At 48.7% G+C, this 20,658-nt stretch overlaps 1 protein-coding gene across 5 annotated transcripts in view; it reads right to left on the bottom strand.

Annotated features, from left to right (window-relative positions):
* Hdac5 (histone deacetylase 5) overlaps positions 1-9,377 on the bottom strand; it is a 35,855-nt gene extending 26,478 nt beyond the window's left edge. For all 5 annotated transcript variants that reach the window (XM_051178355.1, XM_051178364.1, XM_051178379.1 and 2 more), the window contains exons 1-2: positions 9,229-9,377; positions 3,247-3,457 (exon numbers count right to left, since the gene is read on the bottom strand). Coding sequence is in view for 3 of the 5 variants with exons in the window: in XM_051178364.1 (XP_051034321.1) it covers positions 3,247-3,268 (22 nt within the window). In the remaining 2 variants the exon portion in view is untranslated. The remainder of the gene's footprint in view (positions 1-3,246; positions 3,458-9,228) is intronic.
* Between the last annotated feature and the right edge of the window lie 11,281 nt (positions 9,378-20,658).

The following is a 20,658-nucleotide window of genomic DNA, read 5'->3' as shown; positions in this document are numbered from 1 at the left end:
ATCTGTCAGGGTGTCTCAGTAGTGGAGGGAAGCCAGAGGGTCTTTTCCCCAGACCCCTGCCCATGCCAGCACTGACCCACTTTCTCCTTCTCTGGCTGGCTGCCTGCCCTCCCAGGGGCTCAGAAGCAGTGCCTGAGGCAGGGAGACAGGACGCCAAGGTTCCTGGCTCCACCCCACACCCATGCCCCAGTTTCTCTGGTCACCCCAAAGGGAGGGGGAAGCCACCCTCCCTCCTTGGAAAGGGAAGGAGAGAAAGTGTAGAGGGTGTGAGGAGGTGCTGGGCAGACAGGTGTTATCACGAAGCTCATCTCCCTCCCATCCACATTCTTGTTCCTCTCTAAGCAATGACACTGGGAACTGGGTATGACCAGAGTAGTCAAGGTCCTAGGTCCCAGGGAGGCTTCTCCAAGCGGGTGGTGCCAAGCCAAAGCTGCTGTTACAGAATCTATCAGTCTTTAACACCATGGAGAAGAAAGCAGGTACAGGACAGTTCCAGAAAAATAGAGAATGCCTCACCACCAAAAAAAAAAAAAAAAAAAAAAAAAAGGAAAAAAGAAAAAGAAGTCAGCAGTGGTAGCCCACAGGCGGATCTCTGTGAGTTCCAGGATAGGCTCCAAAGCTATAGAGAAACCCTGTATTGAAAACACAAACAAACTAACAAACAAAAAGGAAATGAAATAAAAGCTGGGCAGTGGTGGCGCAAGCCTTTAATCCCAGCACTCGGGAGGCAGAGGCAGGTGGATCTCAGTGAGTTCAAGGATAGCCTGGTCTACAAAGTGAATTCCAGGACAGCCAGGACTATACAGACAAATCCTGCCTTGAAAAAACAAAAACAAACGAACAAACTAGAATGCCTCACTCAGCCTTTGCACCCTCCTCTACTTAAAGAGAAAAGTAGAGGAGAGCAGACTGGCCTCTTCAGGGAGGCAGAGCAACTCAGATGGCCAGAGAGGTAGATGAGGTCAAGTGCTGGTATGCAGCCCAGCCCCGAGGGACACAAATTGAGTGGCCACTGCCCAGAGTGGTGGGCCCAGAAGCAAATCACTTACTCTCCACCTGCCACCCCTCGGCACGAACTTGCATGCCACTTTCGGACTGGGACAGCAGGGATGAACCATTCCCTGTCATTTTGCTCCACCACAGGCCAGCCTCATTGGTGATGCCAAGCACGGGACTTGTCAAACCAAAAATGTTCTTACAGTGAGAGGAACCAGAGGACAGGCAGAAAGTGCCCTGTATGCCCTAGGGAGAAAGGAGCAAATGGGCCAGGATGTGGGGAGAGAACCCTCACCCCTCCCTCCTGTCTGCTGCCTGTCCTGGTGCTCCAAATCTTCCTTTCTTGGGGAGCCTTCTACCAGGTATCCACAGGGCAGTGGACACCTATGTGCTCTGGTTACAAATTGTGGTTTCACTTTACTTCTGTGGAATCCCAATGTATGTAGTTCCCTGCTTCTGCCAGGGCCTGGGCATCAGCAGCCCTAACCCAGAGGCCAGCTGAACTCAGAACAGATGCTGAGCCCCTCAAAGAGGAAAAGCTCTGTGCACACTGGCTGTCCCCATGGCAGAGGGCAGCCCACTAGAGTAGCCAGCCCCAGAACTGTAAGAAAGGGCCAGGGCAGTTCCCCTCTTGCCATAATCGAAGACCCCTGCCTGGAAGCCTCTCCAATGGTCCTAAACTATAGTTCTATACCCTGTGTCCCCCTCTTTCCCCTCCCTCCCATACACGGAAAAGACAGCATCTCCCCCTGCTGGGGGCAGCTGGAAAGCCAGCCAGGAGGCAGGTCACCAAGGATACCTATCCTGCCAGAGCTCAGCAGCTGCCAAACTGGTGTACACCTGCAGCTAAAGCACGCACACTCCTGCCAGCTCTGGCAGGATGGCTGTGAGAACCTGGACCATCGATGTCTAGGGCACAGCCTAGTAACTCACTCACCCTGGGTGAATTATGATACCCTTTCATTGCAAGAGAATGAAACCCTACAGCTAGGAAATGTCCCTCCCAAGCCACATACAGATGTCCCTGGGCAGCCTCTGTGGCCCTGGTCAAGGGTCAGCTCCCAGTCCCCATGTGAAGCAGGGAATGAAGATGTCTTAGGGAAAGGAAGCAAGCAGCATTATTGCCAGTCACAACTGATGTGCAAAGAGCAGAACTAAGGGACTGATGAACTGTCAGTCTCCCATCCCTCGCATCCAAAGAGGATGGATGAGACAGGAAACCAGAGCTCTAGAGCCTACCTGGTATAATCCTTAAGGATTGATCGAAGGCAAGGATATGGCCACCCCAGGAAGAACCACTAACCCAGTAAGAAGGTGGCTGGGGAATGAAGTTGGAGGCTGGATTCCTCCCTCCTTCTTGCAGTTCAGTTTTTATCCAATGCCCTTAACTTCCCTTCCTCTAAGAGGGAAAATATTCATCTACCCATGCTTACAGAAAAATGATATAGGGACAAGATGTGCTGGAAAGCACTAAGGTTGGACAGGATAGATGCTGAACTTTTCAGACTGCAGAAGGAGATAGCTGAGGACAAAAGGCAGCTATTACTCTGACCACACTACCCTGTGACCTCCTGGGAAACTCTTGGGGGGCCAGCTCAAGGCAACTGGACACACCCTCATGGGCACATGTCAGGACACAACCAAACAGAAAGCTACCTAGAGGCCCACCCACAGCTCTGAGCAGGTCCTCGAAGAGAGCAGTGGGAACTTGAGTCCAAGACCCCAACTTAGGAATCCACCAAGAGGAAGAGGGTGATCCATTTGCACTCAGCAGAAGGCCAAGACTCTTCTACAAACACAAAACCCCACTTCTATCCCATCCTATACCCAAGCCCAAGGCACAGGGCCCTCCACCAGGAAAAAGGTATCAAACGAGAGACACACTCCAGCAAGGGAAGCAGCCACCACCACAAGTAGCATGAGCATTCAACTGTATCCAGGAAAATGCTTCCAACACTGTCCCAGGCTGCCCAGAAAGATTCATACCACCATCTCAGGTTCCCAAAGCTCTTGTGTTGAAGGCAGGCTTGGGAGCAGAGGGAAACCCAAGCCCTCCCAGAAGGTGCCCAGGTCTGCCTCACACCAGGTCTGTCTCACAGCTGGTGTGTGTGTGATGTTCTCCACTCTTGACCCCTTTCATTCCCTGACAGCTCAGACACTGGCAGTCAGCTGGCCTGGGCAGGAAACCCACACAGCCCATTGTATCCAAAACTGCCCCAGGAGGCTCCTCTCCAACCTCCCAGCTCTTACCCGACTCGTTGGGAGAGTTCATGCCGGCTCTGGGCCTGCAGGAAGCTGGCGTTGGGGGCTGGGACAGGAGGGGGTGGAGCTGCGGTGATGTCAAGAGAGACAGACGATAACAGACAGACGGATGGGACAGGAGCCCGGGGCTGCAAAGCCTCTAATGCCCATCCAAGGCCATCCTTCGGGGTGAGGCAGTCAGGCACTCAGAACGGCATCCCTGGGGAGAGACGGAGCAGGGTTAGCGGTCCCTAACTCAGAACTCTGAGAGCCAAGGGAGACCTTGGAGTGGTCAGCTTGTACCTGGGAAGAGAGGGAGGGACATCTGCCCAGGCACATAGGAAACAAACAGAACTGGACCAGACTCTTATTTCTTCTCTTCCTAATTGATGTCCATAGGACAGGAAATGGCTATATCAGCCTCTGCAGACATCAATGTCCAGTGCCAGGTGCAGAGCCCTTACAGACTGAAAGGTACCTAATGTAGGACTAGTTGTCACCAACGATACATAGGACATTTCTGGCCACGATTTGTGGCAATGGGAAAGGCTGAGCTGACTTGGGATCCCTGGCAGAGGTTCAGGGAGAGAGCTACTGGGTACCTTGGCATACACCTTTGGTCCCAGAACTTGGAAGGGTCAGAAGTTCAAGGTCAAATTTGACTACATGAAATTTAATGTTAGCCAGGGCTACGGGAGATCCTGCCTCCAAAAAACACCAGGGCCAGTAAGAGGGTTCAGCAGGTAAAAGTGCTTGCAGCCAAACCTGATGACCAGAGTTCAATCCTATCCACATAGTAGAAGAATCAACTTATAAATGCTGTCCTCTGGCCTCCATGTAGTCACTGTACCATATACACACCCATACACATACATACATAAACACACACGAATAAATGTAATTAAAAAATAATAATAAGCCTAGTGGTGGTGGCACACACATTTAACCCCAGCACTTGGGAGGCTAAGGCAGGTGGATCTCAGTGAGTTCAAGGCCAGCCTGATCTACAAAAGTAAGTTCCAGGCCAGCCAGGACTGTTAAACAGAGAACCCTTGTCTCAAAAAAACAATAATAATAATGTTTTAAAATTTCAGCTTGGTGGTAGTGGCACATGCCTTTAATCCTAGCACTAAGGAAGAAGAGGCAAACAGATCTCTGTGAGTTAGAGGCCAGCCTGGTCTAGAGCTAATTCACAAAGAACCCTGTCTCTAAATAAATAAATAAAAATAAAATGTTTAAAATCCTAGCACTTAGGAGCCTGAGGCAAGCAGATCTCTGTGAGTTTGAGACCAGCTTGGTATACAGAGTGAGTTCCAGGACAACCAAGGCTACACAAAGAACCTTGTCTCGAAGAACAAAACAAATAAACAAACAATTTTTTTTTTAAAGTTCAGGGAGGAACTGACACCCAGCTCAGCAGTCCTGGGACTCTCAGGCCAAGCATCCTCTCCCTGTGTGCTAAGACTTTTCCACCCATCTCTGGAAAAGAAACGTGCTTTCTTGTCTTCCCAACATCACAATGAGTCAGGGCATAAGAGTGTATTTCATAAATTAGGAAAGTCAAACAGATCCAGCGCTCCCTGGAAGTGTGCTGAAGTTTCTGGGCCCCAACCTAGGGCTTTGTGTGGTGTTCAGGTTGTGCTCTGAGGAAGCAACTATGAAGTCCAGCCTGTGAACTGCCTGATAAGCAATGGCCTGACACATACTGAATATCCCAGGACAAGGGACACCTTTTCCCAGTTTATACAAAGGCACCAAAAGGGCCAACAGTAACCAAAGTCAATGAAGTCATGGAGAATATAGTAAAGGACCCTGGGTTTGCCAGAGTCCAAACCCCGGCCCCATAGTCTTCAAGCCTTAGACATGAGGCAGCACCCACCTGGATCAATCCCTAAACAGCCCTAGATCCACCCAGACATGACCTCATTCATTTGCTTCCAAAAGAAGCCAGGCTCTCCAATGCCCTGTGAGAACAAGTGTCAGAAAGCAATCAGAGCTGCCAACATTAAAGCAGTAACCCTGCTCCCCAACCCCAAGCAGGCAATCAGCTCTATCTCCCAGACAGCCACATCTCCTGGTGGTATTAAATCTCTGAAAACCCTCCATTCTCAAAGATTCCCAGGGGTGAAGTCCAGCTGGAGCCTAGAAGCCCCCAAGCCTTCCTTGGCAGGGCCACAGGAACAACACATGCAAAGACTCAGGGTTCCTTGGCCTGCTAGTCCCCACTGCTTTGGATCTGTGGCTACAGAAAAGTGTGTATTCAGATCAGGGTTCAGGACTGAAACATGGAGACCGAAGACAAAAGAACCTGCACAGGTCTGGGACCAAGTTCAGGAATGCGGCAGGTGGGGCTGTTGGTGTCTCGGCAGGGCCCGCGTAGGCAGGCCAGCTCAGCCCAAGCCCACACCAGGGCTGGCGCCCAGTCCCGCTCACACCCTTTCCCGTGGGTTGAGGAACACAGGTTCAGAAATTCCCACGACTACTAGCAGCCTAAGTAGCCCAGCCCATCTATTTAGTGAGAAAAACCTCCAAGGCAGGACACTCAAGAGGAATAGATCCCAAGGGGCCCAAAATTGGTGATGCTCAGCACTTAACCCCCTTACACTCAACTAGCACCTCTCTGGAAGGAAACAGCTCCTTGAACTCACACAAGAGGGTTCAGGATGTCATTATACTCTACTGCTCCCCACGGTGTGGTACCCAGGGACCCTATCCACCTGCAAAGGGCATGTACCCAGTTCACAGGTCTTCCAAGTGAACAAGAACCACAGCAGAGCTTCCTGGGAAACAAAGAACCCTTCACTGCCTGGTCAGGACAGGCTTAGCTTCTTGTCTAGGACAAGGTAAGGGAAGAGGAGGCAGCCTATGCCCTGTACCTCTTCAGCACAGACGTGGCCTGCTACTGTTACATGAAGGTCTCCATAGGTAGCTGGGGGCCAGGAGCTGTGTAACTGATGAACTACTCTCCACATGGACAACAACCCAGTGTACAATTCCAGGGCCCCCAAAGTCCTGCTCCCCTCACCAAGATAGTCAACTCTGTCCTTATTCAAGACTACTCCAGGGTCTGAACCTACCTTCTACCTCCATCTGGGTATTGGGGCAAGCAAGAGTACAGGGTAGGGCAGAACCTCCACCTGCAAGCTCTGCTAAGGTGAAGGCAAAAAATGGGAATACTCCATTCACCAGCAATAAGAACTGTAGTGAAGGGTGGGAGGCAGAGCACATAGGGACACAGGAAAAGGTGACCGGAGCCATGCAATGCCCTGAGAGCCGCGAGTTCACTACGCCTTCCTACAGAGATCCTGTCCCTCAAACAGCTCCTTCCAAATTCCCCTCCAGATTAACCTGCCTCCCACTCCCAACATGCCAACTCTGAGCGTGAGAGAGGCAGGTCCAAGTCTTGAACTCCCAGCCCAGGGCCACTCTCAGGTCAGGGGCCACTCCCTCTGTCAGTCATGGAGGACAAGGGCCTGGCAATTTGAACCACATCCTCTGCATCTGAGATGGGCTTCACTTGTCCCAACACTGACTGCCTGGCAGAGCTCAGAGCCCAGACATAGCCCACCCAAAGGCTCCTCCAGGCTACAACCACAGCAGACAACTGTTCCCAGCCCCCTCCCAGAGCTTCCACTGCCGAATGCCTCCCCCCCAAGCTGAGCCAACAGAAGTCCAGGAGGATGGAAGCCATGCAGGCCCCAAACTAGGGAAAGGGGGAAGGCAACAGGGGAGGGGAAAAAAGGCACCAGGCTGACAAATTCATTTTTGCAATCGGCCCATTTCTGTGTGTCTGCTCAGACGCAGCTCCAGGCATCTGCACAAGCCAGATGGAGGAGGCTGCTATTTCTAGAAAAAAAAAAAAAAAGAGGGGGGAGGGAGAAGGTGGAGACAGAGGGCATTAGACAGGGTCTGTTTGCCCAAAATGACGATACCCCCTCCCCAGTACTACCAGACAGGGCTTCCATTCAAGAAAGGGCTGAGGCTGGGGCGGGGGTGAGGTGGGCAGGGGGAGAAGAAAGGGAGAGAAAGTTTAATTAGCCAAAGTCAGCTACAATAGGCCCCCTCACTGGCTGCATCAGGTTTTCATTCATGAGCAAGCGACAGTGCTCCAAAGTGCCAAGAATTGCCGCCCCCCCTGCCTCTTTCTCACACCACCCCCCAATAGGAGTGAGTCCTCTCGCAGGCTGGCTGAGCCTGATGCTGTGTTCCAGACATCCCTCCTCAAAGGGATGTGAGTAGGAAGAATTAATTATTAAAGAGCAGCTGGTACTTCAGTGCCAACTGCATTGCCCCCAGCTCCTAAGGCTGCTCCGGCTCCTCGGTCACACAGAAACAATGGCCCCCCCATTCCCAAGTTCCGCATCTAAGCACACAGCTAAGATATCACCCCTAAGAAACGGAAAGCAGAGCTCTTATCTCTGGGTGGTGCATGTGACCCCGTTACCCCCACTCCAGATTACATGCTCCTTGGAAGATTCACTGAGGAAGAGGGACTGGCCCAGAGCAAGCATTTCCTACATGCCTGCCCCCACGGAACGGGCATTTGGGACCTCTCTGGCCCCTGGTGTGTCACGAGATGCTAGGAGCCTACTCCTTTAATTCAGGCCCCCACCTTTGACAAGACCTAGTCCAGATCCAAGTCTAAGTGGAAAGAGGGAAACAGAAAAAGAAAGAAGGAGAAAGCAAACCAAGTTCTCCCCAAGCTCTGTTGTTTAAGGAGGGAAAGAAAAAGGGAGGGTTGGAATGTAAAAGCAGGCAGCCCCCAACATGGCTCATCCATAAACCCATCTCAACAGCCTGCATGGGCTCCTGATTCAGAGACGGTGAATCCTCCCTGCCTACACCCTTAGAACCTAAGTGGAGAGCCAACGGGACCCAATTACAGGATCAGCCAGTCTTCTGGCCCAATCTCCCATCCCCTGCCTCCTTTTGTTCATAGGGATCTGGCTCTATCTTTGAACCCTAAATCCCTCTCTCCATTCCCATCCCCAAGATCCAAAGCTAATTCCCGGTCCCAGAACTGGCCACTGTCAGAGTGCTGAGTCCTTTCCACACACCCCAAAAGCAACTGCAGCTGCTACCCTTCCTCTTCAGGGACAAAGCTCATCCCAGAAGGCCAAACGCAGGGACATGGAGTGACCACCTTCTCCCCGAAATGAAGCACACCCTACTCCCCGCCCCCAGCTCCTAGATTAATTACTTATCACCCAGCCAGGTCTCATCTTCCTGAGGGCCTCTGGGATGGGTGGGGTGGGGAAGCCGACTCCCCCAAGCTAACTAGGCACTATTAGAACCCCTGCCCCTTGAGAAACAAACCCAAGAAGAAAACTGGGAGGAGGGGGGAATCTACCCTAGCCAAAGAAGATCACTAATTCATCTCCCAGCTTTTTCTCGAGCTCGAGGGTGTCAGACAGAAGAGGGTGGTAACAAACGCAGTAATGCCTGTGCGGCGAGGGGGTGAGAATAATAGCGCAGAGAAGTAAGGTGGGCCCCCGCAGTCCCCTTCCACCTGCATGGACGTCAAGGACATAAAATCAAGGGTATGTTCTTCGCCACTTGGAGCACTGTGGGTGGGCTGTGCCCCTCACCTCAGAGTAATAAGAAAGGGGTGTCCAGTGAAAAGAAGGTCTGCCCAGAATCCAGGTGCAAGGCTCAAATAGCTGTTGCAACGGATTATAAGCCGCCAGAGAGGAAACAAATCAAGACATCCCCGGCTGGTCTGCGGGCCATTTGGGGGCGCGGGGTGCGGGAAGATCGGCCCCTCCCTTACCTGCAGAGAAGGAGCCCTGCAAGGGAGGGGTGGAAAGGGCCGCGCGCGGCGAGCCAGAGGCGACACTCCTCGGCCCCGCGACGCTCCCTGGGGGTGCGGGCTGGCTCGGCGCGCGCGCCGGGAGGAAGGGAGCCCGCGGGCAGAGACGGCGGGAGGACCGGGCGCTGCTGGGCGTCCCGGGGCCGCGGGAGGTAGGGTCCTGGCGGGTGCGACGCGCTCACCCGCTGCGGTTCGAGCTCCGGCTTCGCGGGCGACGGCGGCAGCAGCGGCGGCAGCAGCGGCGGCAGCGCCTCCTCGACGGCTCCTCCATCTTTGCGGCGGCTCCTCCGGCTCCGCTCGCCGCCGCCACCAACAACAACATTCAGAGACGTCACTCCCGTCACGTGACCCGACCCCGAGCTAAAAATAGACCCAGACCCCCCTCTTCGGGCTTCAGCCGAGAACCCCTCCCCTCTCCACTGGTCCTCCCCCCAGATGGGCGGGGCCAATAGCGCCACCGAGACAGCTTCTTAAAGGGCCGATACCCAGCCCAAGGTTAGGCTGGGACGGAGGTGGTTGACAAGGGATCCGACCTCTGCGCCAAGTAATGAAATGAGCGCCACCCGGATCCCGGCTGCTGCAGGGCCTGGATGTGTAGGATCTTCGATTTTGTTCTCTGCGGCGCTTTTTTCGACTTCCTTTTCAGTGTATGGTGCAATCTTTGCCCGCCTAAGCTGTTCCCTAACACGCCCTTCCCGTGCTATGGGGAGGGTGACAGGAGGTGGATGTGGAATCTTAGGAGCTATCTGGGAAGTGGAAGACCCTGAAGGGGCAGCGAGGCTGGAAGCTTAGCTTGGACAGTCTTAGCCCACCGTGCCTAACCCCGCACAACGTTGCATCTTGATAAACAAACTCCCTGGAGAAAGCCAGTGTAAATTGTCTCTGTCCCTGGCATTCAAAGGAGCTAACCAAGAACCTAAAAGACTACTGCTCTCCAACTTTGGTGCCATCCACAGTGGAACACAACAAGACTGTAAAGAAAAAAAACCTTCATGTTTTGTCAATGACCTAGCAATTCCCCTAGCAAAAAATGTATTCTAATGAAATATTGTGCTAAAAATGAGCGTAGGAGATTGTTTATAATAATATGAAATGTTGGAAACAACCTAAATATCAGGTAGGTATCTGCAAATAAGCTAAGGGACATCCAATCAGTGAGCTAATCATCCAGACACTAAAAATTATATAGAAAGCCAACCAATTAATCTGAATATGTTTCTGCAAAAATCTAGAAAGAACTGGCAATAGTGTTGTCAAGTAATAAGCCTTCAGGACAAGTGACTGTTTTTAAGATCCCTAAAAAGAACAATAATATTGCAAAAAAAAAATTATATTGGTCTACAGCTTGGAGCATTGGAGCATAGCTTAGGAGTAGAACATGTGCTTAGCATCTGAGGCCTGTGTTCAATACACAGCATCAAAAACAAAACAACATGGTTATACTGACATATTCATTTTACACACACACACACACACACACACACACACACTTTAAAGCCGAGGGAGGGTGCTGGTGAATGCCTCTAATGCCTCTAGTCTCTGCACTTGGGAAGTAGAGGCAGGTGGATCTCTGCAAGTTCAAGACCAGTCTGGTCTACTTAGCAAATTCCAGGACAGCCAGGGCTACATAGGTACATAGAGAGAATTTGTCTCAGAGAGAGAGACAGAGAAAAAGAGAGAGATAAAGAATATTCTTCACTACAGTAAATTTGAATTCAGTATGATGCTGAGCTACATGAGATCCTATCTCAAAAATAAAAAAGTAAGCCAGGCAGTGATGGCATATACCTTTACTCCCAGAGGCAGAGGCAGGTGGATCTCTGTGAGTTCCAGGCTGTCCTCGTCTATAGAGTGAGTTCTAGGACAGACCCCTAAGCTACACAGAGAAACCCTGCCTGGAAAGCCAAATAAATAAATAAATATTTTAAAAGTATATGAGAGGGAAAAAATCAAAACAAGACCCAACAAGAATATTGATTTAAGCCAGGCAGTGGTAGCACACTTTAGTTCCAGCACTTGGGAGGCAGAGGCAGGCGGATCTCTGTTAGAGACCAGCCTGGTCTACAAGAGCTAGTTCCAGGACAGCCTCCAACGCCACAGAGAAACCCTGTCTCAAAAACACAAAACAAAACAAAAAATAAAAACAGGGCTGGAGAGATGGCTCAGCCGTCTCACAACCAAAAAAAAAAAAAAAAAAGAAAGAATATTGATTTGTTCCAATATTATCAATAGTATATGCAAAAGCACACTAAGTTCGTGTATCTGAGGCTAGATGCAAATAAAATAAATAGTAAAGTTTTTTCTTATAAAGTACCACATGACTGGACCACACCCATCCATCCCCATCATCACAGGTTGTTCTTAACTAAATGGCACCTTACCTGAAATACTAATACCCGGCAACTAATACCTTCCTTGCATCCTTTTCTGTCTCCTCCAAAAGTTAGAGTGACAATTTAGAATACAAATTTACTAAAGAATAGTTTTGAAAACAATTCTGATTTTGTCACTAAAACTGGTCCAGGAATGTGTGTAACAACTCACCAGAGAAACTTGTTCAGAGATGTTCATTATTGAACCCCTCCTCCCTCAAAGCTTGTTGTTCGGAGTGGGAAAGAGGCCCAGAAATCTTCATGTTTAATACAAACCCAGGAGATTTAGCAGCAGCTGGTCCTCTCCTGGATCTGGAAAAATACCAGCCCAAAGCTTGAGCTTGACATGATCCCTTCCTCCCCAGCTTCCCCACCTAAGCTGAGCTTTCTATAGTCCAGCCCTGTACCTTTCCCCAGTTCTTGAAGAATGTCCCTTGCTCTTCCCAGCCTTTGCACAAGCTTCTTTCCATTTTTGATTTCTGGAATGCCCCTCCTCCCTTCTCTTTCCCTAAACAAATCTGCCAGAGTTCAATTAAATATTACTTCCTGAAAGAGGCCATTCTTTGTCTTTTAATTAAACTAGATCCCCTTGTTATATATGCTTTCACTGACTCAGATAATAATCGGTAAACATGTATCTCTTTGTAGCACTATTGGTTCAGTGTCTGTGTCCTCTAACAAAAGTTCTTCGTGAGGGGAATGTTAGGTATGAAACCATTACACATACTAAGTACAAGTTCTGCTACTGAGCTACACCCTCCAAGCGTTAAGAAAACCAGGAGAATCTAAGAAAGCTAAGAATCTGAACATGTATTAGAATGGCGCTAGAGAGACTTGATGAGCTCTGTTGACTGAGATGAATGAGTGTTAAAAGACTAAACCCAGCCAGGTGGTTGTGGTGCTTGCCTTTAGACCCGGCACTTGAGACAAGAGATCCTGTGAGTTCAAGGACAGCCTGGTCTACTGAGCAAGTTCTAGGACAGGTCCAAAGCTACACAGAGAAACCCTGTCTGGAAACAAACAAACAAAAAGTAACCCTAACTCAGATACCCTACTCAACTCCAAGAAACCTCTTTTTAATTTTTAAAGATTCATTTTATTCTATTTATGTATATGAATGTTTTACCTGCATGTTTATAAGAACACCATGGCTGGTGCTCCTGGAGATCAGAAGAGAGTCCTCAGAACTCAAGATGGTTGTGAGCTACCACACAGGTGCTGGGAATTGTACCTGGGTCCTCTGTGAGAGCAGTCAGTGTTCTAAACCACTGAGCCATCTCCCTAGCACCCTTAAGATGTCTCATGGAAGTGGGTTGGAATTTCTCAGCTGCTTATGTTTTACTTCCCTAAGTTGATTATGGGCTCTTTGGAAAAAGGGAGATGACAAGACACCCTTTTGCCTTTCTAGCATTTAGCCTCTCGCCTCACACGCAAACCTAGGGGCTAGGTACAGGTTGAGGACCTTGTTTGACAGATGGTGGCCAATAACTGTCTCAAGCCAGTCACATCTCATTCTATACATGAAAGGACCAAGAGGGGCTGGAGAGATGGATCAGCGGTTAAGAGCACTGACTGCTCTCCCAGAGGACCTGGGTTCAATTCCCAGCACCTACATGGTGGCTCACAAACTGTAACTCCAGTTCCAGGGGACCTGATACCCATGGTAAAACACCAATGCACATAAAATAAAAAACAAAGAAAGAACCACAACTAAAACAGGTTAAATAGATGCCGAAATTGCATAGAAGCAATGCTGGGATTCAAACCCAGATCTCTATTCTCTACACACAGGGAGCCAGGATTGGTGGAAAGCAGGGTCCTCAAGTTCATAACTCTGGGCCTCTCCTTTGGAGATCTCTGAGATCATCACCTCTGACTCCCAGCAGCCAAATGTTCCAGAAGTCACAAGAACTTGCCACATGGGAGGTCAATGGGTAAGCTCAGTGGCAGAACATGTGTTTATTTTACATAAGGCCCTGGGTTCAATCTCCAGGTCTCCAGCGAGCATGATGGTGTGTGCCTGTAATCCTCGCACTTGAGGGGCGGTGACAGGAGAGTCAGAAGTTCAAAGTCAGTCTCTCCCACAATGGGCTCAAGGCTGCCTGTCCTACATGAAACTGTCTTAGGAGAATTTAAGATGGCTGTGGCTGCACACACCTACAATCCCAGCACTTTGGAAGCAGAGGCAGGTAGAGCTTCATGACTTAGAGGCCAGCCTGGTCTATATAGTGAGAGCCCATCTAAAAAAAATAATAACAACATTAGTAAGTTTAAAAAAAAAGAATTTACCATACTAAAGATAAATCTTCAGACTCCCCTTCTCAGGTAAGTCAACGCTGAATAACCCAGCATCCCTTCTATGCATGTCCCTTTCTGAGGAGACAGAGTGGCTTCTTTTCTGGCTCTTACAGGAAACAGATCTGTCTGCTGTTGTAAGGCCCCTAGGGTAGCAGGAACTCTTGCCAGGACTGTTTATCATAGAAACTGGAATACAGTGAGCATCTCTTTAATCATTCCCTCAGTTTCCCCAGGTAGAGTGAGCCTGCAAATGGAACCCAGCAGTAGACTGGGGAACTTCCGATCGTGGGAGCCAGTGGTGGATTTGGCTTCTTGGTAGAAGAAAATATGTCCCAGTTAAGAGCCACACACTTGCTGTAGAGCCCTACAGGTGACAGGTGGTGGCACAACTGGACTTTGGATAGGGGGAGGTTGGGAGAGGGATGCTGGGGGCCCTCCAGTTGCTACTCCCCTACTTGGTCATCAAGAAAATACTCTGGCATGACTTGGGGCAGGAAGTAAAGCCATCTTCCTCTGTGATCGAAGGCTAGCAGCATCCACATTCTCCCTACCGCTCAGATGCCCTGGGTCTGTGTCCTGTAGGGTCGGTAATACCTGGAAATGGTACCCAGCTTCAATGTGCCCTCATCTTTAAACTCTCACTCAGAATTTTTCTTGGGTTAAAAAAAAAATCTTTAGATCCACACTCAGGATTCCAGAAGGCAGAGAGTTCTAGCCCATGGTTCTGGTCCTTGGTGGGGCCATATTTAAATGATCCTCTGTGCCTCCAAATAATGACTGTATCCTGAGTGACTGCAGTAGAAACAGAATTGTCCTGCTGAATACAGCCTCAGGCAGAAAATAATAGAGAATGAGGAAGAACTGAGCTCATTTACCCAAGCAATGGTCACTTATTAGAGATTTATCAAAGACTACCCAAAGTTTTCACCAACTGCCAAAAGCATCTTGCCCACAAAGGCATCTTGTACATATTCCATTCAGCAAGACTTCACTGAGAATGTTGGAAAGTCCCAAGGCCATCATGATGCCAAATACTATGGGGACTGTAGAGACGACCTCCTGACACAACAGGCCAGGAGGTAAGGGAACCTAGGGCCTTTGAATCATATCGAGATAAGAAGTTAGATGTAACTTCCCCTCCGGGTCTTGGTTTCCTTATCTGGAAAACAGGACTTTGGGCTTCTGTTCTCTGAGGTCTCTTTCAGTCTGGATACTCAGTAAGTACAAAATTAGATATGCTGGCAGATATGACAGTATCCAGCACAGTCATAGGCTTTGAAATTTATGACATACCTTCATCTCAGGTTGCTTAAGGCCAGTCTTGCCCCAGGACTATTTACAATAAGCTCTGGAGCAGGAAGAACGTTTATGTCAGGGTCAGGATGTGGCTCAGATGGTGACGTGTTTGCCTAACATGCACAAAGCCTGACTCTGATCTTCAGCATGGGAGGTGGAAGCCGGAGCAGCAGAAATTCAAGGTCATTCTCTGGGCTACATATTGAGTTTGGGAGTCTGGTCCATATGAGACCCTAATTAAGAAGGAAGAGATAGATGTGGTGTTATTATCCATGGCTAAGAGCTGCAGGGTGTATATAATAGGAAGCCTAGGTTTGGCATAGGTCTTACTGTGGCCCTACACAAATCCCTTAAGCTCTCTGAGCCCTCTATACCTCCCTCTTGGTTTTCTTGCGGAGGTGAGTGTTGTGTAACAGTTTTCTCCAAAATAAAAACATTCTCTCCTGCACAGGAGCTTCAGAGACTCTCTGAAACTGACCAGAGTAAGCTTGGCAGAGTAAGCAGAGCCCAGCTGCAAAGAAGACTCTCAGAGAAGAGCTGCCTGGAAGAGGTTTAGAGCAACTGAGGCACCTGGGTAGGACATTTCCCAACCTGTTACTGTGCCTACAAGCTGTACAGGGAGCTCCTGTTTCCCAGCTTTGGGAGCTGTCAACCATGCTGGGGTGGGCTTTGGTGATGCAGTTGTCCTTGAGCCGTTTCTGCTCCTATATGTAACCCCTCACCCACATTCCTGTAAGTCATCCCAATAGAACTCATTAGCTCACCAAGTTGAACTTGGGTGATATCCATATTTTAATCTGTTGTAGGTTCCCTGTCTGGGATGAATAGACAAAGTGTGTCCCATCTTCCCAGAAAAAGTTTTGGGTCTGTCATACAAGAATGAGGAAGTTTCCTTTCTCCTTTTCTTTTTTTCCCCCGAGACAGGGTCTCTCTGTGTATCCTTGGCTGTCCTGGAACTCTGTATACCAGGCTGGACTGGAATTCATAGAGATCTGCCTGCCTCTGCCTCCCTAGTGCTGGGATTAGAGGTATGCATCCCCAATAGGATATGAATGGAACCATCTATTTCTCTATCGATCCATTCATCTATCTATTTGATGAAAAAGGTAGACTAGAGTGTGTTGTGGGGGGGGTATGCCTAGGATGTATTCATAAGTGTGGGTATGTGTTTGCCACAATGTGTGTTTAGTGATCAGAAGACAATTTCTGGAAACTGGTTTTTGCTCTTCACCCTGTTTTTGCAGCAGGATCTCTGTCGTTTCTGAGTTTCTGACTCTTTGCCCATATTACAGGCTAGTTAGCCCATGAGCTTCAGGTTGACTGACTGTCCTGACTGTTCCTCCTATTTGCTAGAGATAGATCTCAAATATCCTGAATGACCCTGAACTTCTGATCCTTTGACCCCCTACTGGCTGAGTGCTGGGATTACAGAAATGTATAACTATGCCCAGTTTATATGGTGGTAAAATGGAACCCAAGCCCTTTCCCTTTCCTCCTCATCCCTAGGGCCTTTACCTCTGGGTCTGAGGCAGAGAGAAGCCCAGTATCCAACACGCAGTTACACTTGACTCTGCAATGTTGGGAGAATAACAGACCAGAGCCTTGGGTAAATTACCACCCCATGGGCCTCAGTCTCTTTGTCTACAAAAGGACACGGTCCCAACTGAGGCAGGAGGATAATGAGTTTGAAGCCAGCCTCAACCAAAGAGTGAGACTCAGAAATAAAGCAGGAAGGAGTGGCGTGATGGTTCCATAGATGATGTTGGTGTCTGAGGATGTTTCTAGCTCTCCCAGCTAGCTCTAGTCTGGAGTTGTAATTGAAAACAATCAAACAACACAGGAAGGACTGCCTAGTAGTGTATGCCTGAGTCACTCCTTGCTGACAGCATCAACTAGCTCTTGACACCTGTGTATTTCCCCAGGCCTCCTGCCTCTTACCTTACTGATCTGGAGACTGGGGGCAGGTCACTATTGCTACACTCAGTAATGACAACACCTAGGGGAAAACAAGACTTCTACAAGAAGCTGGGAATTTGTTTAAAAATAAAGACTACGCCAGGCACAGCTGCCACCCATTTGTCATAGCATCTCAAAAACATAACGATTTTTAATGTATGTCCAGAAAGAGGACAGAGAAGGGCTGACAATCTCCTGGTCTGCAGGCTTCACATTGATGGAGACCTTTTCTCAGTTGCCAACTACGGAATAGGGGCTAAAGATAGCAGGGGATCAAAAGCCTGCAGCATGGGCTGGACCCTGGGATAAAACTTCAGCATCCAGTGCTCTTGAGGGACCTGGAGTGGCCCACGGGAGCCTTCTTACCCCTCCAGCAGCAAGAAGAGCAAAAGTCATTCTGGCTGGGAAGAAAGCCTGTTTTCCTCCATCCCCCTGCTGGTACCTGGAACTGGGATCAAGAAATTCCTAGTGTCTAGGGTCCCACCTAACTGCTTAGGAGTCCAAGCCAATGAATGCAACAACACAAGTATCAGCTATTGTCAGCTGTGTCCACCACATCATCTGTAGTTTCTTACACATTATCTTCTCTGAGCAGAGCATGCCCTAAGAATGCGGGAAGAGAGCAGAAGGTGTAAAAGCACCTGCTTGGGAGGAACTTGGTATCCTATGGAAACAAGGTGGCATGTCCCCTGCATGACAAAGGTCACCTCTGACTACAGAAGTTCAAGCAAATCTTTTTCCCTCTCTTTTTTCCCTCAGTTTTTCCTTGATAGTTAGAGGGTTAGACCCTGAGATTTTTGGAATCTTGATGTCAAAATAATGGATAATTAGACCCAATGGACTGAACATCCTGTAGGAGATATATGGACTATTTTGTGTGTGTGGAGGAGGTGAGACATGGTCTCTAGATGTAGTCCTGGCTGTCCTAGAGCTCAATATGTAGGCCAGGCTGGCCTCAAACCTACAGAGATCCTCCTGCTTCAGTCTCCTGAGTGCTAGAATTAAAAATGTGTCCTACCAAGCAGAGCCTATGAAGAATTATGTAAGGAGATTGCATTTTCTCCCCCCCAAGAAAGGGTCCTTCTGCATTGCTTTGGAGCCTGTCCTGGAACTCACTCTGTAGACCAGGCTGGCCTCAAACTCACAGAGATCTGCCTGCCTCTGCCTCCCTAGTGTTGGGATTAAAGTATACACTACCAACACCCCAAAAGAAGTAGGGATTTTGACACACAAAAATTGGCCCAAAGTCAGGTGTGGTGGTCCTTGATTATAATCTCTCTCTCTCTCTCTCTCTCTCTCCCTTTTCTTTTCTTTTCTTTTCTTTTTTTTCTTTTTTCTTTTTTCTTTTTCTTTTTTTTTGACGGGGTTTCTCTGTGAAAGAGCTCTGGCTGTCCTGGAACTTGCTCCAGCCAGAGATGTTACAAAGAGAAATCCTGTTTTGTTTTTAAACAGTTCCAGTGTGATGGCTTATTGAGTAAAGACACTCCCCACCAAGTCTGATGACTTCAGCACCCACCTGACGAAAGAAGAGACTAACTCTGCAGTTTGACTTCTGACCTGTACATGTGCACTCTGGCACAAGCATGCACACACACAAATGATTTAAATTACAAAAAAATAAAATAAAAATTAGCCTGGTGGTGGCTCAAGCCTTTAATCCCAGCACTGGAGAGGCAGAGGCAGGTGGATCTCTTAGTTCAAGCCCAGTCTGGTCTACAGAGTGAGTTCCAGGACAGACAGGGCTACAGGGAGAAAAAAATAAAAATAAAAAATTAAAATAATAATAAAAATGAAACAAAAGTGATTTGTCAACTTTCATGTAGGTACATATTTACAATCCAAGCATTATAGAGAGAATTGCCAAGTTCAGGGTCAACCTAGGCTACATAGTGAGACCCAGTCTTAAAAACTAAAACAAAAGCTCCAACAACAGCAACAAAAATCATTTGCCATGCCGTCTACTATTGAGATCATTCTTCCAACCTGATGTGCTGCTAGGATCCTAAAAGAACCCTACAATCTAGAGATAAGGTCTCAAAAACAAAAACAAACAAACAAAAAAATCACTTGCTAATTTCAGTAAACTCAGTCAGTCTAGGATCCTTACCCCTGCAGAGTCCTTGGAATAGGAAACAGCCTTGAGGATCGGTATCTGACACACACACACACACACACACACACACACACACACACACACGCGCGCGCGCGCGCAGTCGAACCTCTCCCAGGGTGATGCTACAAAGCAGAGTGGATGAGGAACCAGTGCTGCAAACACCAAGGAGGCAAAGATCATTTTCAGGGTGGCAGGTAAACACCCGGTCAGTGAGTGAGTGTGGCTAAAGCTGGAGGAACAACCTGGAAAAGAGGCTGTGGTTTTACCTTTGGCCTTGTCCAAAGCCAGCCCTCCCTCCACGGGCACTTTAAGCCAATAAGGAGCGTATCCTGGTCTATTTTCACTGAAGAGGAAAGAGACGTTATAAACGTCTAATATACCTGCAAAGTGCCAGACCTCAGAGCCAAGTGTAACCCGGTCTGACCTCAAACTCTCTCACTATATATCAGAGGCTGGCCTCCAATGTCTAATTCTCCTGCCTCCACCTTCCACGTGCTGGAATTACAGGAATGCCCAGTGCTGAGACCATTATTTTCTTGCTCAGATGTTTTCCCCAAAGGGAATGGAGTCCACTAATTAAACCAGTGCCTGAGCTGGGTTTTCTATTCCAATAAGTAGGACTCAGACCCTACATCTTTACTCCCTACGTTTAGGGTTTCTGGCAAGTTCCTGAAATCTCTGTAGCTTTAAGGCTGTTCTGAAGGTAAGAATGAACCTGAAGGTACAGCTCAGTGGTAGAGCCTTGACCCTGGGCTTGATCATTTGAAAAGAGTCAGAGCACAGCAGTGGTGGCACAAGCTTTAATATCCAGCACTAGGGAGGCAGAGGCAGGCAGATGTCTGTGAGTTCAAAGCCAGCCTGATCTACAAAGTGAGTTCTGGGACAGCCAGAGCTACACAGAGAAACCCTGTCTCAAAAACAAAACAAAACAAAACAAAGGAGTGGGTGGGGGCGCTGGAGAGATGGCTCAGCAGTTTAGAGCACTTGCTGTTCTTCCAGAGGGACTTGACTTTATTCCCTTCACAAACCTGCCGCTCACAACTGCAACTCTAGTTCTAGGGGATTGGTGCCCTCTTCTGGTGTCTATCAGCACTGCGTGCATACAGTGCACATACATGAGCAGGCAAAACACTCAAACACGTGAAACAAAAATAAAAATGTTAAAAGGTCTTTAAAGTGGGAAACTAGGCATGATAGCACATGATTTAATCCCAGTACTGGGAGAGGAAGGAAAATTGATGGTTTGAGGCTAGCCTGACTTGCATGAGATCCTGTCTCAAAAATAATAAAAAAATCCACAAAAATAAAAATGGCAATGACAATAACTATGCCCAAGCCACGCATGGTGGTGCTCGCCTTTGATGCCAGCACTTGGGAGGCAGAGGCAGGTGGATCTCTGAGTTCAAGGCCAGCCTGGTCTACAGAGTGGGTTCTAGGACAGCCAGGGCGACACAGGGAAACCCTGTCTCAAATAGAGCACAATGGTGCAGGTAAAGTGTATGTTAGCTGTTGCTCTTTCTCTCCGTTGCTGGGCACATGGATGTTCATGGATGTGCTAGGGCCCTCAGGATGAAGGG

The sequence above is a fragment of the Phodopus roborovskii genome, unplaced genomic scaffold (genome assembly GCF_943737965.1).
Source record: "Phodopus roborovskii unplaced genomic scaffold, PHOROB, whole genome shotgun sequence".
Classification (NCBI taxonomy): domain Eukaryota; kingdom Metazoa; phylum Chordata; class Mammalia; order Rodentia; family Cricetidae; genus Phodopus; species Phodopus roborovskii.
The sequence above is the reverse complement of the archived record's forward strand: the minus strand, read 5'-3'. Positions and strand labels throughout refer to the sequence as shown.